The sequence below is a fragment of the Hibiscus syriacus genome, unplaced genomic scaffold, assembly GCF_006381635.1.
Source record: "Hibiscus syriacus cultivar Baekdansim isolate YM2019G1 unplaced genomic scaffold, ASM638163v2 tig00000773_pilon, whole genome shotgun sequence".
Taxonomy (NCBI): domain Eukaryota; kingdom Viridiplantae; phylum Streptophyta; class Magnoliopsida; order Malvales; family Malvaceae; genus Hibiscus; species Hibiscus syriacus.
The window spans coordinates 657,946-684,660 of NW_024061823.1; the positions used below are offsets into that span (position 1 = coordinate 657,946).

The following is a 26,715-nucleotide window of genomic DNA, read 5'->3' on the forward strand; positions in this document are numbered from 1 at the left end:
GTGCAATTTAATTTGTGCTTTGTTATAGAACAGACATTGGCTTGCGATGAGTCAGTGATGGAGTTACTATGGTAAGAAGTAACTCTTAAAATGTTATGATATGTTTGACATGTTGTTCTATGTGTTGTGTGATATATATATGAACATAAGTAAACAAGACATGACATATGTGCTTACATAAGAACATGAGAAAAAATAAGCTATGTGATAAGGATATAGAGAATGAAATGAATGACATGAAATGTATGTATGATTATATGAATATGTTTAAATGCTATGTGGCTTATGTAAATAAATGGAAAGGTGAGATAAAATAAGTAGATTTACTGATAAGGTAAAGGAGATTATATGGACATATACTATTGATAGGGCACATAAGACTATATGTCTATCTTTTAATGTAATAAAGTGAAATAAGTCAAATGATATTGAAGTATGTGAATATATAGGTGATATGAGATTATGTGACAATAAGTTATATGAGGTGAATGATATAAAAAAGCTATGTGATAAGAAGATATGAGTTATGTGATATAAAAGTGTATATGTGAAAAAACAGATAGGTGATAAAACCATGAGCCTATATGATTATGTGATATATGTTACATGATATGACAGCTAGTTTACATAAACAAATAAGAAATGGTATAAGCCATATAAACGTCTACGTGAATACATGCACTTGTGATACATGTGATATGATATGAGATATATGGTTGCACATACATGTGGTATGTGACAGAAGAGAAAGAACAAGTGATATGAAATGTTATAAATGATAATGCCTGTGTTATGTAATATGAGAGCTAGTGGTATAGTTGGCATACCAAGAGTCGAGGGTTTACCTATGTTCTACAGAACATATGGACAGAATTACCTATGTCTTTCGGGACATATGGACAGTATACCTATTTTAAGGAACATATGAACAGTTTACCTAGGTTCTTAGGGACCTATGGACAGTTTTCGAGGTTCTTTATGACCTCTGGATAGGTCATTCGGGACGTTTATACAAGCTGTAGTGACAGCATAGTGGTGCACAACCTCAATGTACTAACATACCTTAAGTTCTCAAAAGTATACATGGGCTAATACATGGGATTTAAAGAGAGTAAATAAATCAATTGATATACTATGTGTGCTTTGTTGTGAAATGATATATGTTTCCATGATGTATAGAAATACTTAGTATATGCTTTTGGTGATGAAATATGTTACATGAATTATATGATGTATGTATGTATATGATACATAAATGATAAGTACAAAATCATATGATAAATAGAGATTATGATGATGAAGGTATAGTATATGTATGCATTTTGTTACATGAAATGTATAGTTTTATATGTTTTATGTCTCACTAAGTCAACGACCTAGTGTGATTGTTTCACACGTATGTTCGAGAAGAGGAAGATTGATAAAAGTTATGCAAGACATGTCAGTTTCTCCTTTCCAAAGATATCAGAAAATAAATGTATAGTATGTACTTTGTAATAATGATAGTGGTTGGCATGTAAACAAAGATTTGGATTCGATATGCTCTAATCGGTTTTATAAAATTATATGATTGAATTTTGTAAAATTTTTAAAGTATATATGTACATGGTAAATGTATAGTAATGAACGGTTAAATTTTTACGAGTTTTATGAACGTTTTACGAAAGTCACTGTAGCAGTACCGTAACAGGGTATCGGTACCTATAGCAGGGGTATTGATACCCTGAAGCAATCTGGAAAAATTTTAACATTCGGTATTGTTCACGATACTGTTCATATCATATAATACTTCATACGTATAATACTATTCATAAATATGTTTTTGCTTTAAAATTTTATAACGGACATAATTCAATAAATATTATCGTATTTTCTTATTATAAGTTCAAATGTTTTGTTGTTTTACAAGAATATGGTTTCAAAAAGTCAAAGTGACATCTCGGACTCGTATTCGGGTCGGATACGGGTTGGGGTGTTACACTAAATAGTTAAATTGTCAATGATATAGTTTGCCCTTGACTGATTCTATTTACTAAGTTTTTTAGTAAAAAAGCAATGTATCATGATTAAAGATGGCAAATTAACTCGAATCTAACTGGTTCCTACCACTCGACTCGATAGGATCTGATTTTTTTTATAAAAAATCGAGTTCAGTTTTGGTTGGGTCAGATTTTTTAAGGGGTAAGATTGGGCCGGGCCAGGTTGGATTTACTCTAAAAATTCTGGTCGGATCGGAAGTCGGGTGGATGGTACATATTTTTGGTAGGGGGTGTTTAAACGGTTAAATCAACCACTGATCGTGTAACACCCTAAACCAGTACGACACACAGTTGATCGATCAGAAAGCCACACAGAACCACCGAAGTGGCTAACCAAATTTTCTTTTAAATTTTTCCGTTTTAAAAATGAACATCTGTAATCATCATGCTAAAATAAATCAACTAAAATTAATTAAAATAATTTACATTAGGAGCTCCCAAAATAATATTTAAATCAAACATACCATAGTTTAAAATGAGTTACGACTTATAGAAAAATACAAATCATGATTTACAATTATACATGCCCTCTAAAGATGAACTCGAGATGTACTATGCACTATTGGGGTCTAGATCACTGCTGTCAAAAAGTCTTCGGACAGCTCGTCGACTACCTACGTAAGGAAACAAAATTCCAAAAGCTGAGCTAAACTAGCCTAGTGCCACACTAACAACTAAGTCATACTAAAAATGTTCTTGCCATGCTCAAGCTAACTAATAACTGCAATAGTGAGTATACTCATTTACTGCATCTTTACTCTATGGTAGACATTATGGTGCGGCTGAGGGTTCTGCATCTCAGAGTTCACACACCTTTCTAGTCTACCGAGGTTGGTTGCCCGAAATCTCTGTATCGGTCAACCCCTCTATCCCACTCCTTGAGTGTTGGCCTTACCCAGCTAGTTAGCTTTAAGTGCCTCGCGTTCATACTGAATCTATACTTTAGATAATGCTAGCATTTTCTAAAGGAACTCGGGTGTCCTGATCGTTTCCCGAGCATCATCCAAGGTTATTTTTGTCATCCGAATGATCTTGTTTAGTGTAAATTAATATCATTAATATTCTCACTTGTAGTCTTAATTATGATAAAAAGAAGTGTTGGGGGTACCACGAGGCTAATTCCCTTAAAACTGACATTTTTGCCCAAACAGACTGAAAGTACTAGCCCCAAGAGTATTGATACTTCTGAAAAGTTTTGATACTTTATAAGTATCGATACTTTTAAACATTTTTCTCTACCAGTTTTGAAACTTAATGGGAGTTTCGAACTATGACCCAAAGTTTCGATACTCTTCCTAGAAACTCACGAATTTACCCAAAACGAAAAACGATATCGATAATATCCCTGTAGTATTGATATTCTACCTGAGAAGTCATAAAAACACATACTAAAATGTTATATTTCAATTCCAAAGACCCTATTGAGGTTCCCAACATGCTTAAAGTTTTTATTTGATCAACAAGGTCATAATAGGGGCTTTAAAAACATTTATAACTCAACACAAGATTTTCACCATGAAAATGCTTATCATGCTCAACTCAAACATTTAAATTATCTGAACTTCTAATGACTCACTAAAGTATAGAAGAGTTGTAAAGGTGATACCTTGCTTCTTTTGGTGGCTAGAACTTTCCTCAACTCAACCAATGTTCACTTTTCTTTGCCTTTGATTTGGAACTCTCTCCCACTTCCTTCACTAAACAAGGTAAGAAAAGGAGATCTAATCCATATAGAGGTTGGATACATTCTAAATAACTCCTTATAACCCAAACATAGCTAGAATCCATAGATTCTCACAAACCTCTCAAAAATTTTTGGTTTTATGCACAAAAAAACTAATGAAATTAAGCTTCTATTGAAGCTTGAAGAATAAGGAGTTGAAATCTTACCTTGGATTCACTCAGTTAAGCTTGGATTTCTCTAATTCCTCACTTTAAGAAAGAATGAAGAAGAGAAAGATGAGAAGATAGGAAGAGTATTTGGTGAGCTTGTAAAGGGGTTAATTCAATTATAATCATATATTATGAACCAATTAATCGAACTTTTTTTTTCTTTAACCATTAACCGACCGAAATTTTCTTTGAAAATATTAACCGAACCAAACAAAGTTCGTTATTGCGGTTGGTTAACCGAATTAATTGATTTTTTTATAATTTTTATAATTAGATAAATTTAAATATAATATGTATATTTTATTTGAGTACAAAGTGATTAGGTATTGATAATTTAATGAATCTAGTGTAATTAAAAAATAATCAGGTATTAATTTTTAATGGGTTTAAGCTTAAAACAAGTTTATAATATATATATATACATAATATTTAATAATTTCAGTTAATTTGGTTAATTAACGGATTTTGAACCGAATTAACCGTTAACCTAATATTGAAAAAACATTAATTGTTCCACACCCCTATTTTTCGGGTCGAGTCGGGTGGAAGATATAAAATTTTCGGATCGAGTCGGGTTCGGGCGGATGATGCATATTTCGGGTCGGGTCGGTTTGACATAAAACCCCCCCTAAACCGATCCATTGCCATCTCTAATCATGATGTAGATGAAGGCAGAATATTTGTTGCCGCATCCACAAACATATATTGAGAGTGTGAGAAAGAGAAAAATCAATGCAGCTTTCTACTTTTGAAAATAAGAAAATTTGCGAGAGTTTCTCATATACCAACCTACATTGATCAAGAAGAAAGAAATTAAAATCCATGGCTTCAAGCTGTATGTAATACATATGATTTCATGAAATTTCGTTGAAGAATGTTATCATTTTCATGGCTTACATCATCATTTATCATGTACCGTCACCATAATATCGTAAACTACCACGTTAATGTTGTATATTGTCATATAAGTTTATGAACCGCCATTTAAGCGTCATTACAATAAACGATGATTCCGCTCTTCTAAGGGTTAGATTAATTTTTTTAGTACAAAAAAATTGTTTAGGGACAATTCTAATAATTTTTCCTAAAATTTGAGGGTCTCAAATACCATTAAACATATTTTTATTTTATGACACTTTTGAGTACTCTTGCTTATAAAAAATATTTTTGTATATTTTTAAAATTAATTGATGTCCAATATTAACATTATATTTTATTATAAACTAAAATAAATTTTGTATTATAAAATTTCTTATCAACTTTATTATTTTATATTTACATAACTCACGTGTTAAATTAATGTAATGAAAATTTTTATTAATTACAATTCAGTTTAATTTTTGTAATACTATTTATTCATTTATATTTTTGAAAGTTAGATATCAAATACATTTTTACTATTTATTTTTAGATTCAAGTTTTATTTATATTATCCAACATGTTTTATGATTTTTAAAAAATTGAAAATGAAAACGATTTCCTGAAAACAAAAAACAAACATAGAAAATAAAATATTTTATAGAATCAAACATATCCTAACATTTCTTTTATCACAAATTCATTCTGAATCCATTTTTTATTAATCTGGGGTGATTATAAGTTGTAGTGTTTTTAATAAACCTCAATCATTGACAATAAATATTTAAATATCTTACAGTCGTTGATACTCAAACGTTTAATCATTAAAGTAGCTTATTCTGTGTCACCATTTTATGTGATTATTGAGCACGCATCAATATAATATAGTTGGAAGAGGTGAAAAAGGTTGGTTTTCAAGGAACGCGCTTGCATGCTTGACCTATACTTAAATAGTAAACGATGGGTTGCTTATAAACTTTAGAACACTATTAGTCTCATATTTAAATTAACCAAGTTAAATGCTTGACCTATATACTTATATAGTAAAGAAATAGACTACTTCCCAAGTAGATGCGTTCTTCTGAATTTCAAAACAAGCAAATTCGGTTTGGTGTATACCAGGTGTTTGTTGGATTGCTTCATTGAGGGGTGTAATTAATGAATAAATAGGTGAATCCCTGTTCAAAGTTTGTGGCTTGAAGCTATTAGCTTGGAAAATTGGGGTTTTCTCTTGAATTTATTGCTGTGAGGATGTTGGAAGAAATGGCTCCATCTGCATTGTCTTGTGATAGGTTAAGGGAATATCTGTTCGTTTTGGTTACTTTAAAGTTAATGCTATGGCATCCCAATTGACTAGCATAGTAAGATTGGTTACTAAAGTTGATGCTCCTAACCCAGGTTAGTTTTTTTTCCAAATACCTTATTGTACTTTTTTTTTTGTTGTCTTCTAGTTCCAAATCTTCGTCCTAATAATCTGGATCGACCCGAGTCTCATATTTGGTTTTGGTGGGTGAGTTTCCTAACGGGGATTTTGCATACACATGACTCGAACCTAAGACCTTGCTTAAGCGACATCAAATTGCTTACCACTTAAACCAGTCTGGTTTGCACTGACGGATTTAGAAATTTAAAATAGGAGTCCAAAATTTTAATACTATTTTTTCAATATAACGGGGATGCAAAATGATTCCTTTACATTTGATTTCACTGGAATCATATATTATGATTTAAATATGAAAATGATATTAATTCAATTTAATCCAGTTTAGAACAATTCGATAACTTAAATTCAAAATAAACAAAACTCGAAATGATTTAAATCAAATAACTTGAACAGATAACCTAATTGAACATATATGAGATCTTTCTTAGATATTCTAAGAGTAGAGAATTGTTTATTTTAATATTTTTCAGTATATTTACATGTATGAGAAAACTTGTAGTATTTAGATATTTATTCATTCCTTATCAACAACATGCTACTATTTTCCAAATAATTTCTTCTTATATATGATTAGCTTGTTTGTGTTATTTTCTTCATATAGTATATTTTTCTCTTTAAATAATATCTCTCATAATTATAAAGGTTGAACCTTACTTTATAGGGTAAACTACCGGGTTACCACCGAACTACGGTCATCAACTATTTTGACCATCAATGTTTAAAACGATCAACAAACACCAAACTATTTAAAGTGATCAAATACACAACTGACCATTAATTTTAACAAAGGTGATGACGTGGCCGTTAATAAAATTGACATAATAATTAAATTTAATTAATTCAATTAATTAAATTTTGTTACTATTCATTTTTTTTTAAGTCTTACATTGACTAGAATTTAATATATATGTGAAATATAATTTATTTATTAGATTTTTTAACAATTTAATATATATATTTTGTGTGTGTATTTAAAAATAATTGTAAAAAACACATAAACTCATTTTATTTTAAGTCTTACCTTAACTATAATTTAATATACATGTGAAATATATTATTTATTAGATTTTTAACAATTTAATATAATATATAATATATATATATATATATATCAAACACAATGTATAAAAGATTGTGCACTTTAGAACCAAACACATGGCTTTGGCCCAGCGGCAAAAGCTTGCCCAGGGACCTTGGTCCCTTTACACAGGTTGTGACATGTGTCACCTCCAATTATATAATGACATGTGACACCTCTGGATTGGAAGACTAAGTTTTTTAATTGATTTAAAATAGTTACTAAATTGATACAATGTGTAATATGAATTCTTACATAAATAAATTTAATCACCAAATAATCTTAAATCGCTAGAATTATAATAAAATCAAACTTAATTATCAATTAATTGATTCATATTTTTCATGATCGTTTCCTTTATTTAGTTTACACATTCAAACTATAAAATTCGGTACTTTTTTCGTTCATAATTTTTTTTGTACGAACCAAACGATCTCAGTGATTAAAGGGATGAGTCTCGAGTTTGAGCACCAATGACTGCAGGGTATTTGAGCCTTTATTATCAATTGAGTTTTGCTTTAGCAAAACAAGGTGTCAATGGGATTGGAGATGTATTAGTTTTAGTGATATATATATGTTGTGTTTGAATAATCATCACATTATATGTTTGATTTGTTTATATCTTTGTATTACGAGAAAATTTCTTTAAAAAGTCGAAGTCTATTGAACTAATAAATTTTGATTTTAACAAGATTATGTATATATAAAAATATAAAATAATTAAGTGAATCTCCCTCTCAAAAATCATTGTCCAAGCAAACATCAATCATGGATATAACCCTTTTTTGTGGTCCAAAATCATGTGTTTAATAAGTTCAATAAGTTAGGTTTGGAATTATTAAGCTTTAAATTGTTAATCTCATTTCTATTTCACAGTTTATAAAGATTAATCTATCAAATCCTCTCATAATAATGTCGTTTTTCAAATTCGAAATAAATTATTTCTGTAAAAATATAATATATCTTATCATTTTATCGACCGAAAAACTTTTAAAGTAAAAATTAAGCAAATATTAACTAAAAGCAGATAATATTATAACTCTAAAATGCTACTTAATTTGTGATTTTATTTGCTTCTGCAATTCCATGTCCCTTTCAAAAGGCCCCTTTCTCTCTCAAATGCAATGCTCAATACCCTCTTTTCACTCGCATTAAAGCATTTAAACAATTTAGAACAAAAATAAAAAATATGCTAATTTATTAATGGAGTAGGAAGAATCATACCCAGCTTTAACCTTTTCATTTTATTGACCCTTTAGCGTTGATATAATTCGAAGCTTAGAAGAGGAAGAACAAGGGCAGAAAGGATACCAAACCAGATACATATACAACTAAAAAGCTACATGTATTTGTGTTAAAAATGGAAAAATAATTAGCTGGTTTGTTTATGGTGTTAATAAAAAGGTGGTTGTTTTCTTTTATAAATAGAAACCTCTCAGCCCTTCCTGCCTCCATTTTCTCTGCATCTCTTCTGCTCAGAGAAATTATAGCTCAAAACCCAGTTTCCTTTTGTTGCTGTTCTTAATCAATTATCATACTTTTCCTCCTCTTTTTTCTTTTTTCTTCTTCTCCAGGTTAGTAGGCTATAAACTGAAACATAATCCATTTTTAATGATTTTCCACTGCTTCACTTCTTTTGGCGTTTCAGGACTTAGAATTCTTTTTTCTTCTTTTTTGCTAAAGAAATATATGTTATTTAAAGCTTTGCAAAGACTGTGTTCCATGTAAAACATTTTGTTAGTATTGTTTAAGGTATCATTGCGTAGTTTTTATCAAGGGTATTTTTTGTGTGTGGTTTTCTCAGTTAGCAAGCATGGTGTACCCCAACGAATCCCAAGAGAACTCGAAGAAACTGGGGAGGGGAAAGATCCAGATCAAGCGGATCGAAAACACGACGAATCGTCAAGTTACCTTCTGCAAAAGGCGCAATGGTTTGCTCAAAAAGGCCTATGAATTATCAGTTCTTTGTGATGCTGAAGTTGCCCTGATTGTCTTCTCCAACCGTGGTCGCCTCTATGAGTATGCTAATAACAGGTATCCCTCAGTTTCAGCTCATCGGCCCTTTTACGTTTCTTTTTCAAAGAAGCAAAGCCCAATTTTTATTAGTGTTCCCTTTAGATCAAACTGGGATTTTCCAGCTTCAAAATCCCTACTTTATTTTGCAAAGTACAATGCAAAATCTGGTTCAAGATTTTGGCTTTGCAAACAGATCTCTGAGGTGGGGTTTTTTTAAACATATGTTGGTACAAAAGCTTAGATTCAAACTAAGATTTACATGTCTTTGTTTCTTCTATTTCCTCATTTTGTTTACTTGCATAAAATCTGGGTTTTTTGGGCTGTTTATGGACTTTTCTTGAGTTCCCAGTTTGGTTGAAACACATATCTGGTTCAAGAGATTGAAAATGAGAACACTATGTTTGTAGTAGTAAACAAATTGAAGCATAGGATTAGGGCTAAAAAATCTCTCTTTTCTCTTGGGTGAGCCTGTTTCAACCATGGGAACTAAAGTAAATGGCCAAAGTTGTCAAATTCTCATTAGCTCAAAAATACTCCCCCAACTCTTTGACATCTGTTATGGCATATCAGTTAGGTTGCATCAAGAAGGTGGAAACTACTTTTGCCCAAGAAACCTTGATTTGAACATCCCTAAATCTGCATTTTCCAATCAATCACATCTTTTTTAGGGTTCATAGTCCAACATATAACCTAATTAGGGTTCTTATTTTATCTTTGCTATTAACAACATAAGACTTTGTAATTAGTAAACCCTTAGGTAAAGTAATATTTCCTCAACCAATCACAAATCTGTAAATATTTACCCCTCTTTTTTATTATTTCCTTTTGGCACAGTTGAAATCTATCTAGGGTTTTGATGACCCCATACCAAGATAAGGTTGGTGTTTTGTCTTAGTTGAAGAATCTTTTGGTCACGTCACACACGATTTTTTCAGTTTCTTGACTACGGACAAATGTTTTTATGACATATGTCCAAAACTGTTCTGTTTTATATACATATATACTTATATGTATATATATTATTTCAAGTTCAACCACAAAATTTATATGATTTAATCAGACAGAGATAAAATAACCAAAAGCCCTTTCTTCTTCTTCTTCTTCTTCATAGATCTCTCTCTCTCTCTCTAGGGTAAAATTCCTTTCACAAAAGCTTCTGTTGAAGCCATGAAAGTTTAGCTCAAACTTCTGAAAGGGTCATCGTTATAATGACTTCACTGTTGTTTCAGACAGACAACGTACGACACAACTGCTAGCCAATGGGAGAGTTCTGAGCGGTCTGTTTTTTTCTTCCATGAAAATGGAAACTATGGCTGCTTCTATTGCAATACTCGCAGTTTTCAGACAGGGACAGAAGTTGATTAAAATCACTATTCAACTTATTCGCTTGAAACCCTTTAAAGATAATATTAAAACTGTAAAACAAAGTGGTCAATAACTAAAATAACGTACGACTCAAGGGCATTATCCATGGTGTAATGGGATTCTGACACCTGGCACGAGTCTCGACGATGGAAATCTCTGAGCCAATCACACTGTTAGAACAATGCCAGCGTGGCTTAGATAGCCAATCACTGGCTCGACGAAATTAAGGTATCAACATTAAAGTTATTGTAGGGAAACGGATACCGCCTGCCTCGGGGTCTTGTCAAATAAATAAACTTGTCTTTCTCCTTCATGGTTTCGTATTCGATTCAGTTAACTAAGAAAGTTGGTTGATTTGACCAATTAAGCTTAATTATTAGCCTAAATAGCATGGTTTTCAAAACCGGACCGGTTATCGAATCGGCCATGCTATCGGTTCACTGGTTCAATCGGTCGAATCGGTTCGATCGGTCGGAAGAATCGGACGACGTCATAATTATTTAAAAAATTAAATAAAAATATCAAAAATATTTAATAAAAAATATTTTTTTATATCACAATTCATATTCAAAGCAAGTCATAACATATATAAGTTAAAAACATAAAATCAAGTGAAACAAAATGATTCAAATTAACTACAACATAATATTTAAGGTAAACATATTAAATAATAATAATTATATAACTATAATTAAAAATAAATTTGAGGCTAAAAAATCATAACAAAATGATAATGTTTGGTTTAATTTTTTTAAAAAAACAATCTCACATGGCTAAGAAACATAAAAGATCATCCCAACTAACTTTTATAAATAATAGAGTTAATTTGACATTCAAAATCATGGAGCCTTTTGGTAAGCATTGAGTGAACTATTCTTTCACTTCAATCAAGCTCGAATTTTAGGCTTTAATCGAGCTTCTAATTTTTTTTTTTGAGTTCAAGCCTTTTCGAGTTTAAGTTTCAATATTATATTTCGAATTCGAGTTAAACTTCATAATTTTTAGCTCGTGAGTTTGAATCGAGTTGAGCTTACTTTTAAATTTTTCAAGTTCGAGTCGAGTTTGACTTGGCGCGTTTAACAAACGACGACGTTTGGTTTAATTTTTTTTAAAAAAAAAACAAAATTGGCTGTTTTTCCCGGGTTTTTCCGATTTTCAGCCTATCCGATTTGAACGGTTTTGCGGTTCCGGCCGGTTCACTAGTAGCTTTTCAACCGGTCTAGATTGAACCGGACTAGGCAACGGTTCCCGGTTGAACCGGTTGAACCGGCCAGTCCGGTCCGGTTTTCAAAACAATGCTAAATAGCTGCCTCTAGGTATAATGATATAATCCTTAAATTAGTGCAGTAAAAATGTTCCGGAAATCTTTTTGAAGCATTCTACATTAAATTCGTTTTATTTATTGAACGAACGAATATAAAATTTTTTTTTTATTTATTTAATTAAATGAACGAAGATAAACAAAGGTTCGTTCTTTCATTATGTTCGTGAACATTTGATAATTTGTTCGTTCATATTTGTTTAAATTTATTCACATATGTATTTCCTAGTTCACTATCCCTTCCTTTTTAAGAAAGATTAAAAAACCTCAAATAGTTTAAACTTATACTTGTTTATGTTCATTTGCATTAGTTTGTGTTTATTTATCATTTTAATGAACGAACACAAATAAACTATATTTTTTATCGAACAAACACAAACAAAAAATTTTGTTCATTTAATTATTCGTGTTTGTTCTGTTAAATTAATCAAACTAAAGAACATGAATATATCCTCGTTCATATTCATTTACAAGCTTAGCTGATGCTCATTATTAATTATTTGTAATGTAATTAACGTTGGTTTTTGCAGTGTTAAAGCAACAATTGACAGGTACAAAAAAGCTTGCGATTCCTCCCTTACAGGATCAGTTTCTGAAACTAATACTCAGGTACCTTGTCAAAGTTATTATTGAACTTAGATATAAAGAATTATACTATAAGAAGCAACCCTCTTTATTACATAAACTTCAGCTTTGTTTCTCTCTAAGATTCTTAGTTTGTTTCTTTGTACATGTCCCAATGAAAACATCAATCATAATCATAGTCACATAAAGGAGAAATTGACCGACTTGATAACGTCACTGAATATGAGCTGTAATAATCATAGAAATGGTGATAATGCTTACAAAAATATTGAAAATAGAAACGTGGAATGGCAACCGTCGTGGCAGCCATGGCGGCAACCGGAGAGACGTGGTTAGGCCGGCAACAAGAGACACAATTAATAAAATGTATAAATTTTAGAGACTAATAATCTAATTTGTATCAGATCATGTTACTAATTTCGTTCAAACTCAGATAATTAATAATTATTGAGAAGATAGAATGAGAAAAGTCAATGTTAATTTACGAAAATACCCAAAAAAGTTTTCAGTAATAAAAATAGAAATGCAATAATAGTTGGGTGATCAAATTTGTAATTTATCCAATATATTTATATTACAAGGTTGAGTTGTATTTTTTTATGTATATATAATATATATTATCAAAAAATAAAAACTAAACTCTAAATATATATAAATATTTGAAAAATAAACAAAAATACCTAAAATGGTATACCAAAATACATGGTACCTATGTGTACCAGTGTACAAAACCCTATCTTCATATGCATACACTGAACTCTAGTTATAGATTGCATGAGTTAAACTAACGCAAAGCCGTTTGTAAACCGCAGTTCTACCAGCAAGAATCTGACAAACTACGCAAAGAAATCAGGAATTTGCAGAAAATGAACAGGTAATCTATTAATTCTTCTTCTTTTTTCTTCATTCCACCAGTTCCATCATGCAATATTTTGATTTAGAATCCCAATTTCTTTAACTGCAACAATGTAAGTTTCCAGGCATATGATAGGTGAGTCGCTGGGAGGATTGTCTACAAAGGAGCTAAAGGGCTTGGAGTCTCGCTTAGAAAAAGGAATTAGCAAAATCCGTTCCAGAAAGGTCTCTCTCTTTATTATATATATATATATATATATATATATATATACACACATACACACTACATACATACATATATGAAAAAATTTCCCTATCTGGTTTGATTTTCTTCCTGCAAAATTCCACCAGAATGAGCAGCTTTTTGCAGAAATCGAGTATATGCAGAAAAGGGTAAGAGTTTCAAATTAAAATATTCAAATTTCTCATGTTAATATGTTATTTGGTTCTGATAAATTTATCCACTTCAGGAGATTGACTTGAAGAATAATAATCAACTTCTCCGAGCAAGGGTATCTCTCTTTTTCAGTTTTTCTTTTATTCACTTGATGAGCTTTAGTAGGATAGTAAACGAGCTATCGAGCTCGAGCACTGCTGATCTCAACTCGACTCGAAGTTCTCAAACTTAGAATTATTAAGTTCAACTTGAACTCGAGCAAAAACATTCTCAGACTTACCTCAAATAACTTACGATTTGTCTTGTCTATTTTACATCCCTAAGCTTTGAGGAGCTCATTACCTAATCCCATGCAGATAGCTGAGAATGAGAGTAAGATGCAGAACATGGAGTTGATGCCCGGAGGATCTAACTTTGAGGCCATGGCTTCTCAGCCATTGGATTCTCGAAGCTACTTTCAAGTCAATGCTTTACAACCCACTAATCATTACCAACACCAGGACCAGATGTCCCTTCAATTAGTGTAAGAATTATCACCATCAATATATTTTTTAAAGGCTTCAACTTTCATCTAGCTTAGCAAGCTGGTTTGTATGGGTGTGCAGGTAATATTGTGGTGGGGGACTAAAGTGGATACTTTTAAGGTTTCATCAGCTGTTTTCTGAGTATTTTGTCAGATGAAGGTAGCAGTAAGTTGCCAGAAAATGCTTATTAGGCAGGACCCTAGAATTCATCTGCCATGGATTTAGCTATGTCGAGTGTGTGTAACGTGAAAGACTAATTAAAAAAAAGTTTGTCTCTCAGACAAGAACTCCTTCTCAATAAATGTTCAGAGCATCATGGACTATAATTCTACAAATATTATCCCTCATGAGCCTTGTTATTTCTCATTCTCTGGTCTGCTATATATGTGCGCGCGTATACATAGAGATACAAAAATGTAGATAGGTTGATATGAATTTGGGAAGTTATATTAAAAATTAAATCATCAATAAAACATATAGAAAATTATCGAAATTATACAATTATAACAATTTCTTACAATGATTTATAAAACATATATTAAATCATTAATAAAACATATAGAAAAATTTAGATAGGTTCTAAAAGTTTCAAGTGTAAATTTTTTACAATTATAACAATTTCTTACAATGATTTATAAAAGAATAAAAGGAAAAAGATGATATCTTATATAAAAATCAATCTTATAATGAAAGGATTAAATACCCTTTTTAACATATATTAAATCATTAATAAAACATATAGAAAAATTTAGATAGGTTCTAAAAGTTTCAGTGTAAATTTTTTACAATTATAACAATTTCTTACAATGATTTATAAAAGAATAAAAGGAAAAAGATGATATCTTATATAAAAATCAATCTTATAATGAAAGGATTAAATACCCTTTTTTACATGAACTATATTTAATTTATCAATGTCATACAAATATTCTTTTTATCCTTAATTGTATACCTGGACTTATTTTGTTTAATTTTTAATAACTCTATATGTATACCACATTTTTCTATATTTTTATGGCACGTTTTTCCTGTCTTTTGACAAGTTTTGCTCGTTTGCTCGTTATGTTTGTTTATCATTTTTCTCAGAGGTGGATTTGACATCGTCACGACTAATTAAGATGAGGCTTATTTGTTAGCATGTTAATCTTTCCTACTTTGGACTATCAGATTGAATTAGGCTTATTTGTTAGCATGTTAACTTTCCTACTTTGGACTATCAGATTGAATTTGAATACATGATTTGCGTTCGTGAATAGTTTTTTCCCGTCACTTAATTCTGATTTACAATTTGTCGATGGTCTTTCAATAGCTTGATCTCCTTTTGTGATTCGTTTATCAATACAGTCAAATATGTTCATATCTATCTTTTTATTCGAGTTTATTTTGTTAGGTTTTTAACTTTTTTTCTTGTAATATCTTTTGTGATCTTAAGTGAATAGTTTGCTTGTGTTAATGATATAAAAAATGTTCTTATTATATATTTTAACTTATAATTGTGATTGTAAATTTTTATTATAATTTGGACAATTTTGTATTTTTAATAAAACTAGTAACTTCTATATTGTCAAAAAAAATTGTATACATGAATTTTTTCGTAATAAAATTATCTATTTCCATCATAGAAGCTGATGTGGATCCTTTGGTCCACTCAAATTTTAATAGGTGATAATTAAATTTTAGGTAAACTATACGATTGATAACTTTCATTTGATATTTGTATATCTTTCACTGAATTCAAAATTTTTTTTATCACTTACGTTATCATTTTATTAAATTTTGGTCATAGAAACATTAACAACCGCTAGTTAATTGACATGATATGTTAGTAAGAGACATTAACAGCCATTAGTTAATTGACGTGATATGTTAGTAAAAACATTTAATGCTACTTTAATTCTAGAACTTTAGATAAAATATTAATTATGATTTTTTGTAAACTTAAAATAGTTTAAGGGATTTTAATAGATCGAGTAAAAATAGGGCTGCATTTTCATAATCGAAAGCTGAAATAGGGATTTAAGAAGTTACAAGTGAAATCGAGTCTGAATTTAGGAAATTTTGTTTGAAATCTATGTTAGAGTGAAGTTGATTTAGGTTTTTCTTTAAAAAAATATCACAATTTATCTAATTTATTGTTGGGAAAATGGATTGCATTCGTTGATGAATTTGATAATTAATTTTTTAAAATACGATATATCTATTTGAATATTTTGAATTAATTGTTGTGTGAAATCTTTAGAATTTGAATATTAATAGGATAATGTTTTATTATTTAAGAAGCAAACCCATAAAAACGACATGAACGACATGATAAATCATGAAAACGAATTTATTTGTTTTTCACGCTTTTCCTAAGATCTCCTAATCGTCTCAGATTTTTCAAAAAGGTAGAAGATAGAATTTGTCTTAAGATTGTTAGAGGTATAACAATCTGTGATGATACAATGAAATAATAATTAAAACAAAATGAATAAAGTACATTAATTTGTACCATGGTGTCATGTCACCTTCAACACAGGCAATACCAAATAATTGGTATGTAGCGATAAAACCAAATATAACCAAGAAACATATTCGTAAATTCTTTTCATGATGATTCAACAAGTTGTGGCAAAGGACGATCAACACCTCGGCATGATCTCATCGCAAAATTTGTGCATATGAAATAAAAATATAACATAGAAAAATTATTCTATTTAATAATCGAAAGGAGTATATAATCAACAATTGGAACCGAGTTGAGGCCTGCAACTATGCAGTTTACTTAAGACAGATTTTCGGCCACTCCTTGGTGCTTGATATCTTTGTTCGTGTCTCCCAGGATACAACAACAAGATGACAAGCTCACAGTAGCACAACTATCGAGATCATGAACTATTTCTTGTCTTAGCATATCACCAAAAGTTAGAGAAAATAATTCTTTTGAATTGGTTTTTGAGTTGTTTTGAAAATGTGTTTAACCTAGTAGGTTAACACGATATTTATAGGGAGTTCACATTGTGAACAATTGAAAATTTTTTACCTAATGAAACATTAATGAGAATCAAGAAATTAAGCAATTTCCAAAATTATTGTTTTGATTAAAGTAACCTTTTTAATATTTGTCATTTTAATTCTAAAATAGATTTTGAAAAGATATGCTTTATTTGAGGAAACATTATTTCACCTTTGGGTTAAAATATTCGCAAATCCATAAAGAGCTAGACCGGTTCAGACATTCACGTTATCCACATCGTGCACGTCTGCACATTTACTAACCAACAATTGGTTCCACATTTTCCTCAATAACGTTTAGATCAATTTCTCATTCAAAGCTCCAAAATTATCAATTATTTCCATCAATAGTCGTTTGAGATTATGGTATTAATTTTATCATATCACGTCAACAAGTTTACGTTCAACTCAAAATACCATCCATTTTTAACGAAAAACGACGAGTTTGAAACATAGTGAATAGTCAGGTGACCATTTTGTAACTTTTAATAGTCGATGGACTCAACAAAGTAACACTCTATAGTCGGAGGACAATTTTGTAACTTTTAATAGTTGAGTGACTTAATAAAGTGATATCTTATAGTCAGGAGACCATTTATGTACTTTACCCAATATTATAATTTTTTTTGGATAATTGAAAAATTTATTACCCAAAAGGATCAGTGTTCTGCTACAAAATAATCATCAATGGAGAAACAACGTAAAGTCAAGAACAACCTATTCACAAAACATAGTATAGGTTATTCAATACTCCATTTCTTACAAAGAGTAATATTAACATTATCAAGTCTATTAATATTCCGACCTCTAAGTTGAATTCCGACAATCTCCTTGATAGCTTTAAGAATTTCTGTTGCATTTCTGGAGATTCCTTTGAACAACCTTCTGTTTCGTTCATCCTATAGAGAATAGAGAAATGCACACCATGCAAGTTTCAAAATTGTGATAAGTAGGGATTTACCTTTCCAAGCATGAGAAGCCGATGCTAAGAAGTTGTTCCAGGACATAGAAGGTGACCTTAATCCGGAGAGTTGCAGAATGGCTTTCCAAAGAGAAACCGCCAGAGGACATTCTAGGAATATATGGTCTCTTGTCTCCCGGTCCTCATTGCTCATAACACACAAGCCATCGGTTATAATGCCCATACGTTGAAGCCTATTCCTAGTTGGCAGTCTGTCCAAGATAGCCATCCAAGCAATCATGTTGTGTTTTGGTATGTGAAGAGGAAACCAAATTAGATTATGCCAAATAAATTTGTCCATCTTTACTTTAATCTCATCCCAAATGACGCGAGTCGTCATTGCTCCTGTAGAAAAAACAGTTTGTGTTTCTTTTTTAAGTTTTAGCAGTTTCCTGAAGCTCCAACTAGCATTAGTTCCACCTTCTGAGTGCTAGAGGTCTCTATCTTTTAACACGTAGGATTTGATCCAAGCAACCTACAGTGAGCTCTCTCCCGCTAAGATGTTTCTAATGAGCTGAATCATACACGCTTTGTTCCATGTTTTTAAGTCCTTTAAGTCGAGTCCTCATTCAGATTTTAGGTGCATACCAATCTCCAGCTTACTCTAGCGCCAGTAGCAGCCTTGTATGAACCTTTCTAGAGAAAACGAGAACATAGTTGCTCGATCCTGTTTATAATAGATTGTGGTAAAAATAATTGCCTGCACCAGTAGTTAGCAACACTAAATAAGACAACTCTGATAAGTTCGAGCCTTCCTGCATAACTCAAGTATTTTCCTGACCAGTGATGGAGCATGGCTTTGATTTTTTCAATGAGGATTCCATAGTCCTTTTCAGAAAGTTTTCTCGTTACTAGAGGTATCCCTAAGTATCTCACATGTAAGCTTCTATGTGTGAAGCCCGTGATTCTGTGTATAGTTTTATATTAATAGGGATACCAGCACGTAAAATTCACATTTAGCCGCATTAAGCTGAAGTCCAGACATTTCATAGAATTTATCTAGGACACTGATGACTCCTATAACAGATTCCACAGTTCCTTTATAAAAGATTAGGAGATCATCTGCAAACATTAAGTGAGTAAGACCTATCTTCTTGCATTTAGGATGGAAGCCAAACATACCTCGTGTCGCAACTAAATTAAGAAGTATGGATAGAACATTAATTGAGAGGGAAAATAATAGAGGAGATAGGGGGTCACCCTGCCTTATACCCCTGCACCCTTGAAGTAGCCAATCAGACTGCCATTAAAAGAGACAAAGTATCTTGCTTCTGAGTAACAAGCTTTAATCCAATCGATGAAAATAGATGGAAGTTCCATAGCAGATAGGATTGCGGAAATGAAGCCCCAATGGAGAGAGTCGAAAGCCTTACTTAGGTCAATTTTCATACAACATCTTGAGGAAATTGATTTCCTTCCGTAGCCTTTAATTAGTTCTTGAGCGAGGAGAGTGTTGTCAATAATACTGCGTCCTTTAATGAAAGTGGATTGATTCAAAGTAATCATTTCTGGGAGCAGATTGGTCATTATGTTGACTATAATCTTGGTAATTAACTTGTAGACAACAGAGCAACATGAGATAGGTCGAAAGTCTTGAATCTTACTTGGGTTTGGAATTTTAGGAACCAAGGCAATTGTTGTAGCATTGAAGGCTGGCAGCATCAAAGTTTCTTGAAAGAAGTACTGAATTGCACTCATCACGTCGTCTTCAACCATATTCTAATATTTTTTTGAAAAAGTATGGGGTGTAGCCATCTGGGCCTGGAGCTTTATCATTTCCTTGATTAAAAATAGCATTTTTAATATCCTCTTTAGATACTTCCTTGACCAGATCAGATGCAACTCCAATTGGCAATTTATATTGCAACAGATCTTTTAGTATAACAGGGTCATAATTGGTTAATTACAATGTGATCATTAGTACCGATAAGGCTTTTGAAGTAATTAATCACCTCAGAGGTCGTATCGCCAAAGGATTCAAGCCTACTTCCTCGTTCATCAACAAGCACTCTGATTGTATCCCGTTTATTTTTGGCAGCAACGATGGAGTGGAAAATTTTTGTGCATCTGTCTCCCTCCTTTAACCATTGAGCTTTTTCCTTTTGTTTTAAGAACATAAGCTCGGCTTCTTCGAGAGATTTTAGTTCATTTTGTAGAGTAAGCTCCTTCTCGAGTACGTCATCTCCTCTTAAAGTTGATAATTATTGCAATTCCAACTCTGATTTCTTTTGCTTGACTCGGATTGAAATGTCACTATAGAAATATGTATTAAGTCTCTTTAGGCAACCTTTGAGACGTTTTAGCTTGTAGAAAAGGACTTGCATAGGATTACCTTGAATAGCTTGTTGCCAAGACTGTTGAACCTTATGAATGAAGCAAAGATGAAGAGTCCAGAAATTGAAGAATTTGAATTGTTTGGGTATGTTTGCTTGCATCTCTTTGTTGAGCCAACTAAAGCCATACAATGGTCTGAAGGTCCTGGAGCAAGGAATTCAACAAATGAATTTTGAAATTCTTTTGCCCACAAGGGATTGAAGAGCACCCTGTCAAGTTTCCTTGCAAGGAAAGATTCTTGCTGCTTGTTACTCCAAGTGAACAATGGACCAAAGTAAGGATGGTCTTGTAGAGATAGTTCTTGCGTGACATCGAGGAAGTCTTTCATTTCGGGAGATGAGTCAGGGCCAAGTAACTCATGATCAGAGGTTCATTCGCATTCAAAATGATTTTGAAGTCCCCTCCTATTATCCAAGGGAGATGCCATATTGGTTATCATAGGAGCTCCTTGAAAAGAACCTTTGACAGTAATGCATTGATCAGAAGCATCACATATTGAAAGGTCGAAGTCTTTTTTCCACAGAATCCAAATTCTCCCGTTTTGAACGAATTCATAATTTGTGCAAGCGTTCCACTTAGCAAATTTAGATTCCAGTAAACCCACTAACTTTTCCACTTTTACACGGGTCTCCAACAAACATAATACATCTACTTTATTTTGATAGGCTCTTTGATGTACTTTGTCTTGTTTTAGAGGGCTATTTAGACCTCTAACATTCCAAAAACTGATATTGATATTCATTGAGGAGAAGAGGTCAAACCACCCACTTTACCTTTGTTGTTGAGTTTTTTGATCTATCTAAGTGGTCATTCTTCTTCTTTTTGAGTTCGTTGAGCAGAGTTGTAACACCTAAAGCAGCAGTGCGTACTTTCCTTGATTGACTCTCTGTGGCAGAATTTTCGTCAATTGAATTTAGGATGGCGTATCTGTTTTTTGATCCTGCCAGGACAGCTTTTGAGTTGTCTTTGATCTGCTTGCTTCTTCCTTGTTTAACAATTGATGAGATGTTGGTGTCCTGGCAATCATCATTTGGAACTACTTGATCAGAAGTAGTGGACTCATTCACAGCAGCAGAATCGGTTAGGACAGTAGGTTGAGTGGCCACAGTTGCTTCATTCGAAGTAGATGGTCCATTGAACACACTGTTGGAACATCCAACCAGATTTGCAGTAGATTCTTTCTTGGCAGCAGGGTCGTAAAGGACTGTGTTTTCAACAACAGAATCATTTGGGACTTTAGTAAATTCTGTACAAACTGATTCCTTGCCATTTACGCCTTTGTGTATGCTATGCATCTGCTTGACACTTAAGACAGTATTCTTTGGTTCATGTGAAGCTTCTGTTTCCTTCTGTCGAGGCTTCTGAGATTGTTTGTGAAGCTCCCTTTTTAATCCAAAACTGAGTTGTGGTCGGAGAATAAATTGGTTTATCCGGGGTAACATTTCTCACTATGACTGAATACCATACATTTTCTACAGCAGGATGGTATCCAGGGTACATCAACAGAAATAGAAACTGCTTGCCCATCTCTAAGTACAACGTCTATGAATTTTGGGAGTTCATCGTTTACCCCTGTTTCAACACAAACTTTGGCATATTCCAGTCTTGATTTTGAAGCTGTAATGGAGTCCATAGAGAGAAGGACTCCTATTGCGCTTGCGATGTAGCTTAAACCAGTACGAGAATAGAGTTCCAAGGGAACGTTAAACAGTTTAACCCAAACTGGAATTTTGATAAATCAAAATTGAGTCGTCTAAGGTTTGGTTCCCATTTTCTGAGAATCAGTGGCTTGTTTTTTAAGACCCAGTCTCTAGCAATTTCGGATTTAAAAGAAAAAATGAAGAGGTTTATTCCTACTTTACTGACCTGAACTTGAGAACCTTGCAGAGCGTTTTTCCATAAATTGGCAGTGATCTTTGCGGATCCCTTCTCGGCTTGAAGGAGGGAAAAATTCCAAATCTTGTCCAACTGAGCATCCAAACAGATTTCTCCAATCCATTGGAGGAAACTAACGAACAATTGAGAAGAAAGAATATAAGCAGGAGATTTGCAGATGGAAGGACGATTGAAACACCAGCGACGCGACGAAATTCTCAGTTTCCATTAGTCCTGCTAACGTGCACCAGAGAATATCGTTATCATGCGCCATTGTGAAATTCATATATTAATTTTAACCATACTCTCTAATTATGTAAAATAAACACGTACCTTATAAATCGCTCTATTCAACCATATGGCGTGATCCTATAGGTTCTTGTGACGTTAACCGTAATATTAATATAATTCTAATATTATAAGCAACGGCATCTAATAATGCATCATTACTATTTAAATTATATAAAATTATAATCGACATAACTTTTATGTGATTAATCTTTCAAGTATATCCTATCTCCTTCATATCTAAATTGGACACAAATAATGTATAATTGGAACCGTGAGATTATGAATGGAAGAGTTTTAAGAAAGCTGCGGCAGTAAGAATATTTGGAGTAAAAACCTAGCAAGAGTATACAGACCTAATGGGTTATAGAAAAATAAGGTTACTGGACGAGTTTTTATTATTCGAAATATATAATTTTTTTAATTCAATATATAATACGGATAGTAAATAATACCGATTAAACAAAATACCTTATCTGACAGTTACATGCATTTAATGATGTGAGTTTATAAACTCAATTATATATTTAATTAATTAAACTGACATGTATTTAATTTTTTATTAAAAATAAGTTTGATTTCTAACATGCGGTACAATTAGATGAATCATATGTAGAATGAAAATAACAATAAATAGATGGTGTCATGTAGAGCGAAGACGGTACCGGGAGATGATATTTGTGCATGCATTCAGCTGGAACGTAACTAATTACCGCTGAAGTTGAAAGCAAGCAGCGGCATTTGATACCAACACAAAAGGCTGCTGCTTTCTTTAATCCATCCCTACTCCTTTACTCTCCATCCATTTTCTACAATTAACAACTCCCCTTCAGATTTACTCAATTTTCGGATTCTTAATCTTCTGTTGAGTTGCAAACCATGAATCTCACTCGTCCTTTTTGTGAAATGATTGTGATTCTCTTTGTCATGTTAGACATAAATACAACGTCTGCAACAAAGAACTACAACGTGTTAGACTTTGGGGCTAAGCCAAATGGGAAAACAGACTCCACCAAGGCTTTCCTCATGGCATGGCAAGCAGCCTGTGGCTCGACAGAATCCACCATGGTATATGTACCCAAAGGGCGTTACTTGCTCGGTTCTATGGATTTCCGAGGTTTATGCAAAAGCCCTCATATCACTTTCAGAATTGATGGCACCCTGTGGCCCCTCTTGATTATCGAGTACTCGGCAAATATGCCGATTGGATCAGCTTCCGAGGAGTCGATGGAGTTTCCATCGTTGGGGGTGCACTTGATGCCAAAGGATCATCTCTCTGGGCTTGCAAATATTCCCACTCCAACTGTCCTGCAGGAGCCACGGTACTATTCTCGATCGATATTCATTTTTGAATTCGTACATCATTCTAAAGTAGTAGACCAAATTCTTTCTCTTTAACTGATTTTAGTTTGTGTGTGAGAGCAGACATTAAGCTTTACCAACTCCAAAAACATCAGGATCCATAGATTAAAATCCATAAATAGCCAAATGTTCCACATCGTGATCAATGGATGCGAAAAAGTGTACGTCCAAGGGGTTAAGATCAGAGCCGCTGGTAATAGCCCCAACACCGATGGCATACATGTGCAGTCATCCAACAATGTCAACATCATAAAATGCTCCATTAAAACGGGTGATGATTGCATCTCCATTGGCCCCGGTGCCAAGAATTTATGGATTGAACGAGTCATTTGCGGTCCTGGTCATGGCATTAGGTAGTTGATAATTTTTACAATAAAAATTAAGCATTGTATCTCCTACTAACTTTTCAAACCCTATATGTAATTGATTTGTTTGCACTATGCAGCATTGGAAGCTTAGGAAAAGACTTGAAAGAGGAAGGGGTCCAAAATGTTACAGTGAAAAAGACAATATTTTTGGGCACTCAGAACGGGCTGAGGATCAAGTCATGGGCTAGACCTAGTAACGGATTTGTTCGAAGGGTTCGGTTTATAGGTTCTTTGATGGTACAAGTACAAAATCCCATCATAATTGATCAGAGTTATTGTCCTCACAATCTAAATTGTCCTAACCAGGTATACAATAAGATCATTCTAAATTGTACCATCGATTTGTATTTATTCCAAGTTTATGTTTGCCGTAAATCCTTGGACTATACTTCTTTATATGCTGCAATGATGTTAGATATCTGGAGTAAAAGTTGATGATATCACATACGAAGGTATTCGAGGAACATCATCCACCCCGGTAGCTATCAAATTTGATTGTAGTCCCAAGAATCCTTGCACCGGAATAAGATTACAAAATGTCAATCTGACATATTTGAAGAAACCTGCTCAATCATCTTGTATCAATGTTCATGGGAAAGCATTTGATTTAGTTCGACCTAAAAGTTGCTTATAGATCTTAGAGATGAATTGAGTGAAAAAATCCCCCTCTATTCAAAGGAAGCACTTGTTTTTGAAAGACAACATCTCGAGACACCATGATTGTTCGAGTATGTAGAACATAAAACTTGTACCCTTTCATGCCAAGTGGATATCCAATAAAAATAATAGACAAAGCACTTCAGAGAATTCTTCGTTGAAAGTCAAATTAAGCATGCAATTCGGTGCACATGCAATTTCGGTGGCTTTCAGTGGCACCGAAAGTATGAAAAAAATATAGCTGAAATTATTGAAATTCATGGATGGTAAAATTGCATATTTAGTCATTGTACTTTAAGGTATTTATAAGATTAGTCCTTAAGCTTCAACTATAAATACCTAACATATTTAGCTTCAAAACCATCCAAATCATTCTAGCTTTCTCCCAATACTAGAGAATTTAAATAGTTTTCTTGAGAGTTATTTTCCCCTTTTTATCAAGAGAGAATTATCATTGTTTTCCCCTTGTTAGATCGAGAGAAGTTGTAATTCTTATTTTCTCATAGTGAAATTCTTCTACCGTAGCTCGTGGTTTTACCCTATATTATTTAGGGGTTTTCCACGTAAAATTTGTGTCTTCTTTATTTCATTTTTATTTTCTCAAATTATCAGTTGCGATTTTGCTATTCGATAACCGTATTCCGCAACAATTGGTATCAGAGCTAGATTTGAGTGTGTAATATCTACTTATTGTCTTTGTGGTTGCCACCAAAAGGGGATCCTCTAACATAACAAAGTAAGAAGGTATTACTCATTTTTGAAGGTTCTAGAGAACTATTCACGATAGTGAAATAGTGGGAGCTATCCGTATTAGGAGCTATGACAACAAAATTTGATATTGAAAAATTCAATGAGAGAAATTTCTCATTGTGGAAATTGAAGATGAAGGTCATCCTGAGGAAAGAAGGTTGTCTAGCAGCTATTAGTGAAAGGCTGGTAGATTTAACAGATGATAACAAATTGATCGAAATATATGGGAATGCTATGGCAAACTTTTCTCAGCATTAGCAGATGAAGTATTGTCAAGCATCAAGGAGAAAGATATCTAGATATATGGGATCATCTCACCAAATTGTACGAGGCCACATCGTTGCACAATAAAATTTTCCTTAAGAGAAAATTGTACACTCTCCGTATGCCAGAATCTACTTCAGTGACGGAGCACTTAAATACACTTAACACTTTATTTTTCTGCTTACATCCTTAAGATGTACAATAGGAGAACAAGACGTGTTTGAACTTCTACTTCAAGTCTACCGATTCGTATGATCAACTCATCATCAACTTGAAAATAATAGTCACCAGTCTAGTCTTCGATGACGTTGCAGTTGATGTTCTATAAGAAACATCGGTGCAAGAACAAGGAAGACATACAAGTAAATCTGCAACAAGAAGAAGCGTTAACAACATGAGAGATAAATCAATAGAACGTGGCTAAAGCAGTAGTCACAAACATGGTAGACCGAAGTCGAGAAGCAAGAAGAATTTAAACTGTTACAAT

At 32.7% G+C, this 26,715-nt stretch overlaps 1 protein-coding gene and 1 pseudogene across 1 annotated transcript; both read left to right on the plus strand.

Moving 5' to 3' along the window:
• Positions 1 to 8,722: 8,722 nt before the first annotated feature.
• On the plus strand, positions 8,723 to 14,710 carry LOC120218081 (agamous-like MADS-box protein MADS1). Its single transcript, XM_039215063.1, has 9 exons — positions 8,723 to 8,886; positions 9,117 to 9,346; positions 12,545 to 12,623; positions 13,412 to 13,473; positions 13,580 to 13,679; positions 13,806 to 13,847; positions 13,925 to 13,966; positions 14,208 to 14,374; positions 14,457 to 14,710. Exons 2-9 carry the CDS (start codon positions 9,126 to 9,128, stop codon positions 14,458 to 14,460), a joined length of 717 nt encoding a protein of 238 aa, XP_039070994.1. The 5' UTR covers positions 8,723 to 8,886; positions 9,117 to 9,125; the 3' UTR covers positions 14,461 to 14,710.
• A 9,023-nt stretch (positions 14,711 to 23,733) lies between these two features.
• On the plus strand, positions 23,734 to 25,191 carry LOC120217359 (annotated as a pseudogene).
• The last annotated feature ends 1,524 nt before the right edge of the window (positions 25,192 to 26,715 follow it).